This window comes from Condylura cristata, unplaced genomic scaffold, assembly GCF_000260355.1.
Source record: "Condylura cristata isolate star-nosed mole 26May11 unplaced genomic scaffold, ConCri1.0 scaffold00010, whole genome shotgun sequence".
Lineage (NCBI taxonomy): Eukaryota > Metazoa > Chordata > Mammalia > Eulipotyphla > Talpidae > Condylura > Condylura cristata.
The window spans coordinates 40,269,233-40,283,969 of record NW_004567111.1 but is presented as its reverse complement, the minus strand read 5'-3'; the positions used below and the strand labels follow the sequence as shown (position 1 = coordinate 40,283,969).

The following is a 14,737-nucleotide window of genomic DNA, read 5'->3' as shown; positions in this document are numbered from 1 at the left end:
TAATACAGCACAAGTGGGGCGTCGTGTCTACGCAGTGCCGGGTTACAGGACACGGCCGTTGCGCACGCTCGTGTTGCTCGACTTCTGTTTAAACTGGTTTTAGCCTGAAACAGCTAAAACACCCCCTGGAATATTAAATGCTTTTAAATGTCACTCCATGGTAAGTACCACTTGGTAGGTTTTTAAATTACTCTCAAAGGGCATATTTTCTTAATTTTTCGCCATAGTAAATCATCAGCCAATCTACTGCCTTTAACTAATCACGATGATGTATTAGTGCAAAGCTAATTAGTCCAATCAAAAGTGCACAGAATGAATGCAGTGGAGGGTTTAGAAAACGATCTATGCAAATATTCACAGAATACAAAAAAAACATTGTATTTTGGCTAATGCCAGATGTCAGCTCTCTGTAAACTATATATATATATATATACTTAGAGGCAAGTCTCTTTATCTTATAAGTCTTTGTCTTGATGCCTGTACAAGTTATCCACACCTCCGAATTAAAGAGGTAAGCCTTCTCAAGCTGTTGACACACCTCTGGGGTAGGGTGACTTTGCAAGGTACAAAATTAGAGTGTTGGACACTCTACTTTGACAGTGTCAACACTTCTTGGTCTAAAGATAAGTAAGTCAATCAGATAATGAAATGTCAAGCGGTGGTTTTCTAACTAGGTGACAGAATTGAATGCCAATAGTAAAAAATAACTTATTTGTATAGATTCCTAAATTCAAACTAGATACCACTCAATGAAAACATTATTGCTAGTATTTGGTGAACATAAAAACTCGGGACTGGAGTTAAAACTGGGAATTTGTTAAAGTAGCTCCAATCTCCATCTATGTACTGTGCTTTGTTTGCACAGTTTAAAGAATATTCTCATCTAGAGACATAAGGAAATGCAAATGGGAAGTGTCTCATCACACACCACACAATTCTTGGACACCACTTCGCTAAATAAAGATGTCACAGTCTCCTTGCAGTGCTTGCAAAAACAACTTTGCCTGGCAGAAAAAAAAAAGCTGGTTATCTGTTGCAATGTGATACTCAACAATAGTCTGCATTTAAAAAAATTATATTTAAAAATATTTTCAAAAATTAACATTGCATCAAATGTTTACAGAGACTCCCAAGACTGACAGATGAGCCCATTCCAAACCAATTCTTCACAGAGAGTAGACAAAGTACACCTCATGGCTATCCGTGGTACTGGAGAGAAATTAGACAGAGATACTACAGAAAAGTTAGTGTTTGGAAGGACAGAACTAAGAGCACTTTTGGTGAAAATAAAAATGCAGGACTATTTTCTAAATTGGCTTTTTAACTGAAGCTAGACCCCTTGACAAGCAGAGCACCTAAACTTGAATAGAAAACCCACAGGCTTGCTGGCTTATCCCATATGCTTGTGGGTTTTAAATATAAGAGACCTAAGTTTAAAGTGTCCAGAGTAGATATAAAGTAAGGGAGGAGAGGAGGATCTAAAAAAAAAAAAATCTATGTAGAACTGCCCTAAATCTGGTTGACCCTGTAAGCAGGCATGAGCAAAAAAAAAGTTTTTTGTTTGTTTTTTCCTGTTATATAGGGGTGGGGAGCTTAATTCTAGCCATGTAAACTGTTACCCTAAAAAAAATAATGGCATTCTTCAGAGCAAAATAATAAAATCCAGAATCTTTAAATGTATTACTCACAAAGTTTAGGAAACAACCCCAAACTACTAGGTTTACACTTGGAATTAGCAAGCAAGAATTTCAAAAATCTAGTTAAGTATGCTCTGAAGTATAAAAGGTAATAAGCTTGTAAAAAATGAACAAGTAGAGAGTCTCAACACAAAAATAAAGCCATGAATAAAGAACCAACAGGAAATTCCAGAATAGAAAAAAATATGTCTGAATAGAAGATTTACTAGATGAGCTTAAGAGCAAATTATACATGACAGGATAGAGTCAGTGAGCTTGAAGATAAATAAAAATTATCCAATCTGCAGAACATAGGGGAAAAAGAATGGAAATCGAAAGTCTCCATGAAATGCGAGTCAGTATCATAAAGCTCTGTTGTCTATAGGAGTACATACAGGGCAGGACAGAAGGGGCAGAAAATAGCTAAATATTTCTCAATTTCATGAAAGACATACATTTACAAATCCAAATGCAATGAACCCTAAGCTAAGAAAATCACATTTATGTATATAAAGAAAATTGCTGGTAAAGAAAGTAAGTACAGCCACATTGCAAAAATGAAACTAAACCAACATGTAGTAGGAGTACTTTCACTCCTAGATATTCACTGAAGATCTACTTTGAATAAGAATGTGGTTCATGTCCAGTGAACACCTCTCAATGATAAAAATGCATGTCCATCAATGACATGAATAACTTTCAAAACCACTATGCTGAAGAAAGCCAGATGCAAAGTACCAGTTTACCCCATTTATGTGAAGTTATAGAAGAGACCAATCTACAGTTAAAAAAGCAGGCCAGGCACTCCCTGGTGGCGCAGCGGGTTAAAGCACAGCACTGAGAATCTAAAGCCGCTTCCGCATGAGTTTGATTCCCGCCTGCCCCAGAGGTGACCATATGGGGAGGCAGACCTCTCCTGACCCGCCCGCTGCTCCCCTCAGCAGTGTACTTCATCGATCTACCTGTTCTGTTCCCCACTGTCTCTGGTGAAGCCTCTCACCGCCCCTGAGCCTCTGGCCTGCACCCCAGTTCTGTATGCACAAATAAATAAATCTTTAAAAAAAAAAAAAAAACTTAAAAAAAAAAAGCAGGCCGTTGGTAGCTCCTGAAACTGGGATAGGAGAAAGTCAACTCTGAAAGCACATGAGGAAACATTCTAAGGTCATGGGGCTTGCATTACAAAGAGTATATTGTTAAAACTCACCGAATAAAGCTTCACTAGTGGCACAGGGTTAAGTTTCAGCACACCATGCAGTTATCTGAAATCACTGCAGCTCAAGTTCAATCCCCAGCCAGGGAGGTGATCCACGTGATGTAGCAGACCTCTCTCCTGTCTTGCATGCTGCTCTCCTCAGCAGTGTATTTCAGGCAATCACCTTATTCTGCTCCCCACTCTGTCTCTGGTGAATCCTCTCACCCCCTGCACTTCTGACCTATACCCCAGCTCGTGTATGCATAAATAAGTCTTTAAAAATACTCATTGAATAGTAACCTTGAAATATGTGCATTTTACTCTAGGTGTTTGACCTTAGAAATATTAAATAGCAGCCCTCCCTGGTGTGGCAGCAGGTTAAAGAGCAGCACTGTGAAGCTGGCTTTGGCTACCTCCATGTGAGTTCGATCCCCGCCCGGAGGTGACCCACATGGTGCAGCAGACTGCTCCTGTCTCACCCTCTGCCCCCTCAGCAGTGTACTTTGTAGCTCTGCCTGTTCTGCTCCCCACTTTGTCTCTGGTGAATCCTCTCACCACCCCCGTACCTCTGGCCTATACCCCAGTTCTGTATGCATAAATGAATAAATCTTTAGAAAATTATTAAATAGCAACTACAACTATTAAACTAGACCTTACAAGTGTTCAAGGATGAAGTATACTGAACTTACTTTGAGATGTAATTTCAAGTAAGGTAGACTGATGGATAGCTGTGGATATATGGCACTTACTAAACAAATCTTTTTGTAGGTTTCAATTATTTCTTAGCAAAACATTGTCAGGGAATACTTACCTAACTCTCAAATGTGTACCCACAGAACAAAAAAACACCATTAAAAATGTGAACAGGCCCTCCCTGGTGGCGCAGCGGGTTAAAGCACAGCACTAAGAAGCTTAAGCCGCTTCCGCATGAGTTTGAGTCCCGCCTGCCCCGGAGGTGACCACATGCCCGGCAGACCTCTCCTGACCCGCCCGCTGCTCCCCTCAGCAGTGTACTTCGTCAATCTGCCTGTTCTGCTCCCCGCTCTGTCTCTGGTGAAGCCTCTCGCCGCCCCTGAGCCTCTGGCCTGTACCCCAGTTCTGTATGCACAAATAAATCAATCTTTTTTTTAAAAAAAAAAAAGTTAAAAAAAAAGTGAACAGATAAGAGATCAAATTTTGAGACTCTTATAATGCAAGTGATTTTTTTCTCATCTTTCTAGCTAGAAAGCTAGATCAGTAGAGCCATAAGGTAACTTCTACATATAAACAAAGAAAATAAAATAGCTCTAAATGCCTTCTAAATATAGCATTTGTACTAAGGCATGAAGCCACTGATTCAATGAACAAGCAATGGGCTGCGACACGCAAAGGGCTTTCTTTGGAGCTATGACTGAGGCAGTGTTTGCTGGCTTAAAGCTCCAAGCCTAACTGCTGGGCACAGAGGCGCCTTCATCTCAGTCTACACCATGCGGTGACAACAACCCTCCTCTAGCTCCTCCATTTCACTACTACTTTGTTCCATTACCACCCCACACCATATTGAGGAAATCATGTTTTCTTTTGGCTCCATCTCACTTCTATTCATTCTTAGCCCTCAACGTCCCCTGGCTCAGAGGTACACAAGGCACGGCCAACTCCATCCCAACAAAGCACACTTAACAATGACCTAAGTTACTTGACATTATTTCGTAACTGTCTTTCTCCTCCACAAAACACTCCCTGAGGGCAGAGCCTGGTTGTTCCTCATCTCTAGCAAGTGACACAGACGACAGGAAGGTCACATCCTCCGAGTGTCTGCTAAGTGTTCTACAGGGAGTGCCGACTTGAATATCTTGTTAGACCTTCAAATATTTGTTGATGAAGAAGATTCCCCTTTTACTTTCTAGACCAGAATCACCCAATACATGCTTATTGATACCCACTAGGTTCTAGGTATTATTTTTGATAATCAGGCTTTAATCTAAATAAGAGCACTATGCTCACTGAGTTCAGTTCAAGGGGTGTCCCCCCCACCAAGTGGGAGCCACACATCAAATGAAAAATACTAGTAAAATACTCCATATTTTTAACTTGCACACAACTTCTTAGTAACTCAGAAATCCATCCACTCATCTAATCTTCAACAAGCAGCTGCTCACTGTCCACCAGGTCAGCCACACACTAAGGCTGCAGGAAGCAGCGAGGTAACCTGGCCACCGTGTGGTGGTGAGGACACAAGGAGCCAGTGGTGACACCGGTGGGCGGGGTCTATGCCCAAGGCTTTGAGCCAACTTCACTCAAGTCCTCATGTATAGGAAAAACAGAAAGAATGCTCATTTTAAGGGATTATCTCAAGGAGGAAATGAAAGCATCCCATTAACAATAAACGCTACAGAGTATTAGTCACTATTATTACTGAGAATAGACGTGGTTAAGCTGCCTTGGTCTCTGACAAGTTGCTTTCAGTATCTGGAATGGTTTTTAACTGCATCAGGGTTTCCCTGGGTGACTCTAAATTGAACCTAAATTTTGGTTACATAAAGATTATGAAGAAATTTAAATGAAAATCAGTGTTACAGTCTGTTACCTAATACTGAAAAGGCTAATTTAACCCCCCACCAAACCTCACATAAAAATGCTTCCACATACATTATTATAAACAAGCAAAACCTTTTAGGGTTAAAAGTGTAATTTTATTTAGATGTTACTTGTACATAATCTATAGTAAGATATACAAACAGATAAAAATTGTTTAACAGGAGTTTTTTTATTAATACCACTTTATATTCAATTTACAACAGCATTGGTAATACTGCAAGATGACAGATACTCTGATTTATAAAACAAAAATTACTTTCTACTCTGGCTGATACATTCTCACTAGTCTTTAATGGATTAAAATGTATCATGTATATCAGTTGCAAATTATTACAAAACTTTCACAACCTAGCCACTTCGTGCCCAGAAAAGATTTTGATATTCTAAAATATTTATGAAATGAACATGTTAATTGTCTAATACTATACTTATAAAAGAAAAACAAGTGTACCAAATGTGGTGGGGGGCTAATGATGGAACATCATTTGCTCAGCTCCTTTATGGTGCTGAGTTATCATTTCATCCCCTTTGCCTAAATCTATAAGAGAAAACTCAGGAAATTAAACTAAAATGGGTGCGGGGAGGGGAAGGGAAGAGCTGCAGACCTTAAAATAACTTTATAATATATAAATATTTTAAATGTAAAATACAGGAACTGCTTTGCTTCTATTTTGGTAAATACTTCCTGAAACTGAAAATTCAAAACCTTTACTTTTTCAGGTAATAACGTCAGGAAAATTCTAGATTTAAATCTTAGACTAAATCAAATTTGCTGAGAAAAAAACACTGTAACAATAATCTAAATTGGGTTTTCGTTCCTTTCCATTCTTTTACAGGCTACATAACACATCAGGGCAAAAGCTTTTTCACTAGTCAGAAAAAAGGAGCTGAAAATAACTTGCTGATTCAACTACAGGAAGACAACTAATAATTAATAGGTTTATGAATATTTATGAATAAAGTGCCACTAATTTTATCATAATAAGATATAAACAGAACAAATGCTGATATGGGCAGTACCTTTATGAGTTCTCTCCAACCTGAGAACAGAAGGGACATTCAAAACAAAGAAGTATTATCAAATGTAAGTTATAGAATTATGCAGCACTTACTCAGAAGTAACAGTGAGAAAATAAGATGTTGGTAATGAAGACAAAAATGAGACTAAACATGGTAAAAGTTCCAACACAGTAGGCCTCTACACTGGGAAAAAGGGAAATTAAAAATGCCAGTAATAGCTATTACTAATATCCAATAAAATCCTGACGGCGACCACGGGGTGCCTAGCCCCAAGGTGCATGTGCCAAGCCTCCAGCACAGTGGCAGACTCTGCACCAGTGTGGTGGTGTTCCAGGAAAGGGCATGCAGGCATCGGCCTTCCAAAATCTATGCAACTAAAACCCAGTGTCTATGCTTCATATGCTGACCACCCTCAAGTCAGACATGGGCCCCGTCAGCAGCAAATGAATGTGACTTGAGGGGCTGGTTGATTTGCTCAGAACTCATTCACAAAAAAAAAAAAAAAAAAAAAAAAATCCGTTACTGATGGCCCTGTTTACATTCCTACCATCAACCCAAACCACTCTGATTTTAAAGAAACATTCCCTCATCACCACTGAGAGTCACTAATAACTACAGTCCCTTTGAAATACTGTCAGAATTCCTTAGTAAAGTGTCTTAGTATATTTGTGAAGTCACATCTATCATCAAAGCCTGAGGCGTTTATTTATTCTAAACAAAGTTATCCTTCATCCTGAATCACAAGATTAAGTCTCCCCACGGTCTGCCTTTGCGAGGAAAATGAACCCCATAGGTGTCCAGCATTGCCATTGGGAAGAAGGGGAAAGGCAAAAGTGACAGTGATCTGCTACAGCTACTGGTCCAAGAGGGACACATTTGTGAGGTACTTCTTCAATTTTAATGTGCTAACGTCAATATGAGAAAAGAGAACCGTGTGCTTCTAGGATCGAGAGAGGGCCCTGCTTGTGACAGACGCCTCATCTGGCCAGAGAGCCAGGAAAGCGAACAGCTGTCTGTGTCCGCTGGTGCCTAAGCCTACGATCATGACAGTGAGGTGTGATCTCAGCGCTCTTGGGCCGCTGGGCCTGGAGCAGAGAAGGCCGACTGGCCTCGCTTGGGTCCCGGCTCCTGGCGAACAGAATGAGCAGGCGATGCACCAGGGCTAACACTCGCTGTCCTGCTGGATCCTGCAGCTCTTCTGCCTGTTCTGCTTGGCTGGCGTCCAAGCTGTGAGGGATGCCCAAAGTCTGAGTGCTACCCCCAACAGTCCCTGAAGGAAAAAGGACCTCGGTCTTCATTGTCATTATTACGGAGCTGCTAAAACCTCTTTAAAAAATCAACAAGCATTTACTAAGTGAATGCCCACAGGGGATCCTGCCTGAAAAGGCCCTTCTAACTTCACATTTTACAAGAGCGTGCAAAGGCAATGGAATTATTCAACAGAACATTCAAACTCACAGAGGATACCAAACCAAGAAACTGAAAGCAGAAATATTTGATTCTCTTTGCTTGTTAAATCTTTCTAGACCAGCTTCTTTTAAAACACATTGAAAATAACAGGTAAAACAATGCCACTTACTGATTGGAAGACATCACTCTGACAGTCATTAATTTTGCAAAGACCTAACACCAGGCAGCTTCACAAACACACAGCGAGTCTGCCAAATTATAATGGTCAATAAGATAAAACCCAAACTGCACTAAATACTTTCATGGCCAAGAAAAAGGAAGCAAAATGCTGTTTTCAGGACAATGCAATAGTTATAGCATATTTCCTCATGTGCAGCACGATTTGCTATGTTTAGTGGCACTTAAGTATTACACAGTAAATACTGAAAAAACCCAGAATATTTGGATGTGCAAAAGCAATATCACATTATTAATACAAAAGTTGCTAAGCTACAGGGTTATAATACCACTATTTGTGTGCTGAGACCACCTAAGGTTTTCAGCACTTCCGGTGCACTGGGTCCTGGCTGGAAAGCTGCCTCATACCAGCCCTCGGCCTGCCGCGTGGCCTGCTCTGGCGCCATCTCAGTCAGACCAGTCATTCTCATCGAACTCGGAGTCGTCGTCAGAGTCGCTGTACTCCACAGCAATGCGTCTGGACAGGATGGTGGCTACATCATTCCCTACTGGCTCACGCTTGGCCTCTTGCTCACGCTGCTCTTGCACCTTTTTCAGCTGAATTCCTAGAGACCAAACACAGTGTTTAGAGAGCTGAGAAGTAAATCCCTTTGCTTAACAAAAATTTAAAAGACTAAACTAATATATTTGATTTTTTTCCCCCACTGACAGTAAAAATTTGGAAAATCTAAGGGGGATCTTGAGTTTCATGTCAAAACAAACAAACAAACAAACAAACAAACAAAACAGAAGCATGTGTGCTTAATGTCATGAAGTATTTTATAGCACAGAATGTGCTGAAATATAAAAAATGATGACCAGAGTGTGTGTGAGCATCATTCAGGGAAAAAGGAAAATTCCAGAGCTGTACTGTCCGATATGGCAGCCGCTAAAAGTCAGCTTCTTGTGAATGGTGGCTGCCATTTTATAGGACAGTGCCAACATGGAACCTTTCTATGGTGACAGAACATTTTTCTGCAGAGTGCTACAACCCCAAGGCTTGGACAATAATGTTCCACACCAATGGCTCTTGGCTGAACTTAGGAGATAACTGAGAAACCTTAGTTTCAATAATCATTATTGAAAATGGGTATGAAATAAAATTGTTCAGTTCCTTTGTTTAGTTAAGTAACAAAATGGGAAATGAGAGGATTAAAAGTAAAATCTTTAATTTTGCTTCTGAAACACTTTGAGATTTATAGAATAGCTTAAGGACTGGCAGGAGAAAGGCAGTCCAGATATAGTCTACATTCAGACTATTCAACTGAGAGCAGTTGATGATATTTGTTTTGGCAATCTTTTCCTAGGAATTCTCATTTATAAATACACCTTTTTTTGGGGGGGGGCAATGAGAGTAAGTGGCATACAATGTTCCATTGCCCCTAAAATATTTCTGTGTACTTCCTAAAAAGAAAAGTTTATAATCAGGTTATTAGCATATAAATATACTACCACCATCTATTTCATAATTTTTTAAGGTTTATTTATGCACACAGAACTGGGGTACAGGCCAGAGGTGCAGGGGCAGTGAGAGGATTCACCAGAGACAGAGTGGGGAGCAGAACAGACTGACTGATTAAATACACTGCTGAGAAGAGCAGTGGGTGGGTCAGGAGAGGTCTGTGGAGCCTTGTGGGTCACCTCCAGGGTGGGGATCAAACTCATGCTGAAGTGGCTTTAGAGTCTTAGTGCTGTGCTTTAACCCACTGCACCACCAGGGAGGGCCCAGATTTCATAAATTTTATTTAAATTTCTTTAACAGGCCTAAGTATAGCAAATGAAAAAAGCTTTCCAGCAGGTTTGGCGTCCAATATGGGATCACCCATTCTATTAGTTTTCACGTCATTGATGTCCCTTAATCAGGTGTTGTGTTTTATGACCTTCACAGTTCTTAATACAGGCAGGTCTTCATAGAATGTCCCTTGATTGGTGTTCAGCCGTTTCTTTATGATTAAAGTTTTGTATTCAGTCTTACGGGACATGACTGACAGATGTACAAAAAACAAAGCACTGTCCTACTATGATCCCAAATTCACTTATTCTATCAGTCATTAACTCTGGGACTCTTTTCCTTGATAAAATCAAAGCATGTCAATGATGTTAAGGAAATGCCCATGAGACCTGCTTGTGTTTGGGTGAGGCCTACACTTGGGGCTGCTTCTTGGGTGTCAAGCAGAAGGCAGAGGCAGGGACATTCCACCACCCTTCAGTTGTCACAGACGTGGCATCGAGACACCCACAGTCACTTCTGACTGAAGCAACTAGATTGTGACCAAGAGGCCACGTGACCTTCATTCACCATAGGAGAAGCTCTGGAAGCTTGCCATAACCCTCAGTCAATCAGGGCCGAGGCTTAGGGTTAAGAATAAGTGATTTGTGTAATGCTTCATGTGGGATTCTGAAGACAGGCCAAGCCTGATTTGACCAGACTGCTCCACTCCTCATGTTTTGGGGTTTAGTGTAGGAATTTCATCTGACAAGAGTTTTGCTACTAAGTAAATGCTGAAAAACTATAAGCTTGTTATCAGGCTAAAAGTATGTAAGGTCTAGAACATAGCCTAGATTTAAAAAACCTAAACATTAAGATTCCTTTCTTGCATCTATACTTTTACCCCTTAGGTAGAATGCCAAAAAAAGATCCAATTAATTGATCATATTTACTACAATCAAGTAAAGCTTTCCTGAATTCTCAATTCTTTATGTGTTTACTATGCACTGGCAAAACACATCTACTATTTATACAAAAAAATCAAACAGGCTCCTTTGACTCTATTTTAAAATCCATTTAGTGTACAAAGCAGTCTTCTGAAGATGACTAAGCTTCTGAAGAAGGCTGGTTGGAAATATAAAGAGATCTCTTGCCAAGAGCCAAGACTATATGCCTGGGGTATTCCACTCACCCATGCGAATAGCAGCAAGAAGATCACTTCGAGCATCACTTATTGGTGGTTGTGCAGTTTCTGGTCGCTTTGCCTCTACTGGGAGGCCATGCATGGGGGAGGAGGAGAGAGAAGAGCCTGCCCCAGGAGGGCCTGCTGGGGGAGGAGGTGGGCCTGGAGGCGGTGGGGCTGTGACCACCAGCCCAGTGGAAGGAGGGTGAGGAGGAGCGGTGTAGGAGGAGCCAGCTGATGTGGGGAAGGAGGGCTGCGTGGGAATCTGGAGAGGGCTAACGAAGGCAGTTTGTGCTGAAGGAATCATAGGAGGTGGTGGAGGAGGCGGTGGCCCTGAGGGGTTGTAATATTCAATTATCTGTGCTGGAAGCATCCTAATAAAGAGATCAAACACAAGTCAGTAAAGGTCACCTCCGCTGAGATCCTACTGTCCCCTCCAAACACTACACATTGCTGGACTTAAAACAACAGAATGCTACTACCCATACTTTGGGGCTATTATTTTCACAAGTTTATACTATTTGTTATAATGGAACACAAGAACATCTATTAAAGTATACCAAAAAGATAACTAGAAAAAAGTAATTTCCTGTGGAGGGACAGAATAAAGTAATTGACTGGAGACGTAAGAACAGCAACACAAATACATTCTTTGTTCTGGGTAGCTCACAAACTTACCTTATGAAGATTCTGTGGTCATTCAGAATTGGAAAATTCTGTATTTCTGAACCCATTCCCATAGAACTTCCATGGCACTCATTAGAATAACAAAGGCTGCACAGAAGTGCTACAGCCAAGAAATCTAGAAATCTGCTGAATTCTACTTAGCCTAGAGTTTTCCGAGCCAACTGTGGCCACCAGTGCTCTCTCCTGACACCTGGTAAGCACCTCAGGATACACTATGGGGATCTGGAGTTAAAGAGCACCAAAAGTTGACAAATGTCAACGACTGCGTGGTAGGGGAGAACCTAGGGACATACGCTGCCCTAGAGTGCAACGTGTGTGAGCTAAAGCACGTATATATTTAACCTTCCTGGGCACTGACTCTTAAGGGAATAATGCTGTAGAGACTTGGGTTACATTGAAGAGAGTGCGCTCGAAACAGTTGATTAAAGTAATAAAGGGGGGTGCTTAAACCAGTACACACTTTGTTGCTGGGGTCTTTTCTAGGAGACGAGCGACAGAAGATGAAGAGGTGATGTCTGTTTAAGGAGTCAGGAAAGGAGCTTATGTAGTCAAGAATAAAAGCCAATGCCTGAAGTTCCTTCTGTGAAGGGAATTATGTGGTCCCACCCAGAATATATAAAGAAACTTGGAGAGTTGGGGCAGGTTCAGAAACAGCATTTTGTCTTGGTCAATGCCTTCACAATTCATTCGGTCACGCATGAGTGAACTGTGTATACAAGGGATACAGATACATACCTGGGATAGCTCTGTAAGAAAAAGGGGACAGTGTGACACTGTCATTTGTAATAAATGACTGAATCTAAGTCCAGTCCTTCTAGGCTACAGTCTGACCTCTAGAGTATGATCACTCCATTACAATCCTATACCACCTGATGTCTACTGCAACAGCAAGTAGTGACTGACGCACAAGGAACCCCGAGTTACCCGTAGTCAGATGGCGCCAGGGGTGCGGAGGCCTGGGGCCCCTCTGCTGCCTGTGGGGGAGGCGGCGGTGGCGGCTGCTGCGGCCTGTTGAGGGCCGCGTGCCTGGCCGAGGCCGACGAGGGCCGGTGCTCAAGCTCCGAGGCCTGGCTTGCTGGCCCGTGCGGGGGCGCATCACCAGCTGCGTAGGAAGGGGCCGCAGGCTGCGGGTGCAGAGAATGGTTGGGAGTAGCCGGGTAAGAGTAATCTGTGACATCCGAGGCGTGGGACCTGACGTTCAAGAAGAAAGGGTGGGAAACATTTAAGTTAAAAAAAAAAAAAAAATGTCTCCTAACAGGTCGAAGTGTAAATCCGAATTATGACATTGTTAATGGACAAAAGTGACATATTTATTTCCTTTACTATCTCTAGGTCTAGTCCCGCGAGAGCTTCTGAGCAACAATGTGACTACTTTAGCAGCAAGCCGCAGGGTTACATGAATTCGGATTCCCAGCTTAGACAGAGTAAGTCAGACAGACTGGCAAGCAGGAAAGAGCCTGGCTCCCCTCTGACAGCATTTAGCACACTCCTCTCTAGGAGAGAAGGCGATCTAAGACAATACACCTAATTTAAACAGCATCTAAAACAGTATTTCCCTGGCAATGAAACTGACAGCACATAATTAGAAATGATAAAATGGCAAGTGAACTGGATAAACATTAACAGTAAGAACAGAAAAAGAAATCAAGAATGCACTACAGTGACTCGCGTTTCAAAACTGAAGAAATCTGTCTGGCCAAAAAAGAAAGTGGGGTAAGCTGGAAAGGCCTTCTTGTTTTCTTTGAGTGCACAGCTGAGCATGAGACTCTGAAAGGAAAGGACACCCTGTATTAGCTGAGCAGAGTGCAGAGAGATGCAGGCAGCTGGGATGCCAGGAGGCCCTCGTGAGGGCACACGGTTCTTGAGTGGCATAGCTGCATGGGCTGAGGGCGTTAGTAAGGGCGGCCGTGCTCCTGGCCAGGGCTACCGGACACACTGTCAGTAAGGGGACTGCACATCCTCTCATGATGGCCAAAGCAGGGCAGGCATCCCAAGCTGGCAAACCAAGAAAGCGAAGTGACAAACCCTCTGGGCATCCCGTTCTCTTTCGCGCTCCCTGCCTGCGCCAGTTTCTTTGCGTCACTCATAAACTCAATGCCCATTTTTCTTCTCTCCCACTCTTCTTTTCTTGTTCTTACTTTTCTCACATTTATTTGCTGGTTTCTGTTAGGATTCAGCTTGTGTTTCTCCCTCTGAAGGAAACAGGCAAAAACTTGTTGGAGATGTAGAGGGAGCAGTCATCAACTGAATTACCGTCTTTGGAATTCAGACAGCAGCTTCCCTTAAGTGGAGCATCACACGACACAGAAAAGCTTTCTAAATGAGAAGAGATTGCTTTTTTTCCTTCTTCCCTAATTGCAGTGTAATGATAACTTACTTTTCCCCCCCCTTCCCTAATTGCAATATAAATTCTAGATTAGGTGTGTCTTTTAAATGAGGCAAACTGATAGCAAGTGAGTTAAAAATATTTTTAATGGGGGACGAATCTGACCTGTATTTAGATTCAGCATATTTTAAACATGTAAACATCTAAAACTCTGGAGTTATTGATAACATGTGGCTGACTGTGTATATCTGTGTGTTAGGTGGATGCATGACTTCATAAAGGAAGCATATTATTTCATAAAACATGGAGTGTTCCTGATGAAATTGTGAATATCTGACATAATTTAGTGCTATCCTTATAAAGTGGCTTTAGAATTAGAAAAAGCATTAGAAGGAGACCAGAAAAAGGGGGGTATTAGGTGGAAGAATATAGGAAAAGATAGGGGATATCTGAAACAGAAAATGAGAACAGATGTGCTCTGGAGGGCAGGCCTTGGAAGAGGGTAGAGCAGCAACTGGCCAATTTCAGGGTGAATGTCCATATAAAAAAGGGCACTGGGAGGCTGTAGAAGGGAGCAGGGAAGAGAAAGAGAAAAGAGGCTTGCAGTGCCCAGTGGGAAGATAGAAACTGGCCACAGGAGACAATGTAATGTGAGTAGAGGATTCTGCAGCATCATGTCCTTGGCAATGATCTGTCACAGGAAGAAAATGGCAGAGGTGGAGATGACAAGGAGACATCAGGA

General features: G+C 41.8%; 1 protein-coding gene across 2 annotated transcripts in view; it reads right to left on the bottom strand.

Moving 5' to 3' along the window:
* Positions 1-5,529: 5,529 nt before the first annotated feature.
* The window catches only part of WASF3 (WAS protein family, member 3), a 68,253-nt gene continuing 59,045 nt past the window's right edge, over positions 5,530-14,737 (bottom strand). The window contains exons 6-9 of one of the 2 annotated variants that reach the window (XM_012723293.1): positions 13,695-13,861; positions 12,594-12,860; positions 10,992-11,356; positions 5,530-8,657 (exon numbers count right to left, since the gene is read on the bottom strand). In XM_012723293.1, the coding sequence (XP_012578747.1) occupies positions 8,500-8,657; positions 10,992-11,356; positions 12,594-12,860; positions 13,695-13,861 (957 nt within the window). In that variant the 3' untranslated portion in view covers positions 5,530-8,499. The remainder of the gene's footprint in view (positions 8,658-10,991; positions 11,357-12,593; positions 12,861-13,694; positions 13,862-14,737) is intronic. The other variant, XM_012723292.1, reaches the window with a different exon arrangement.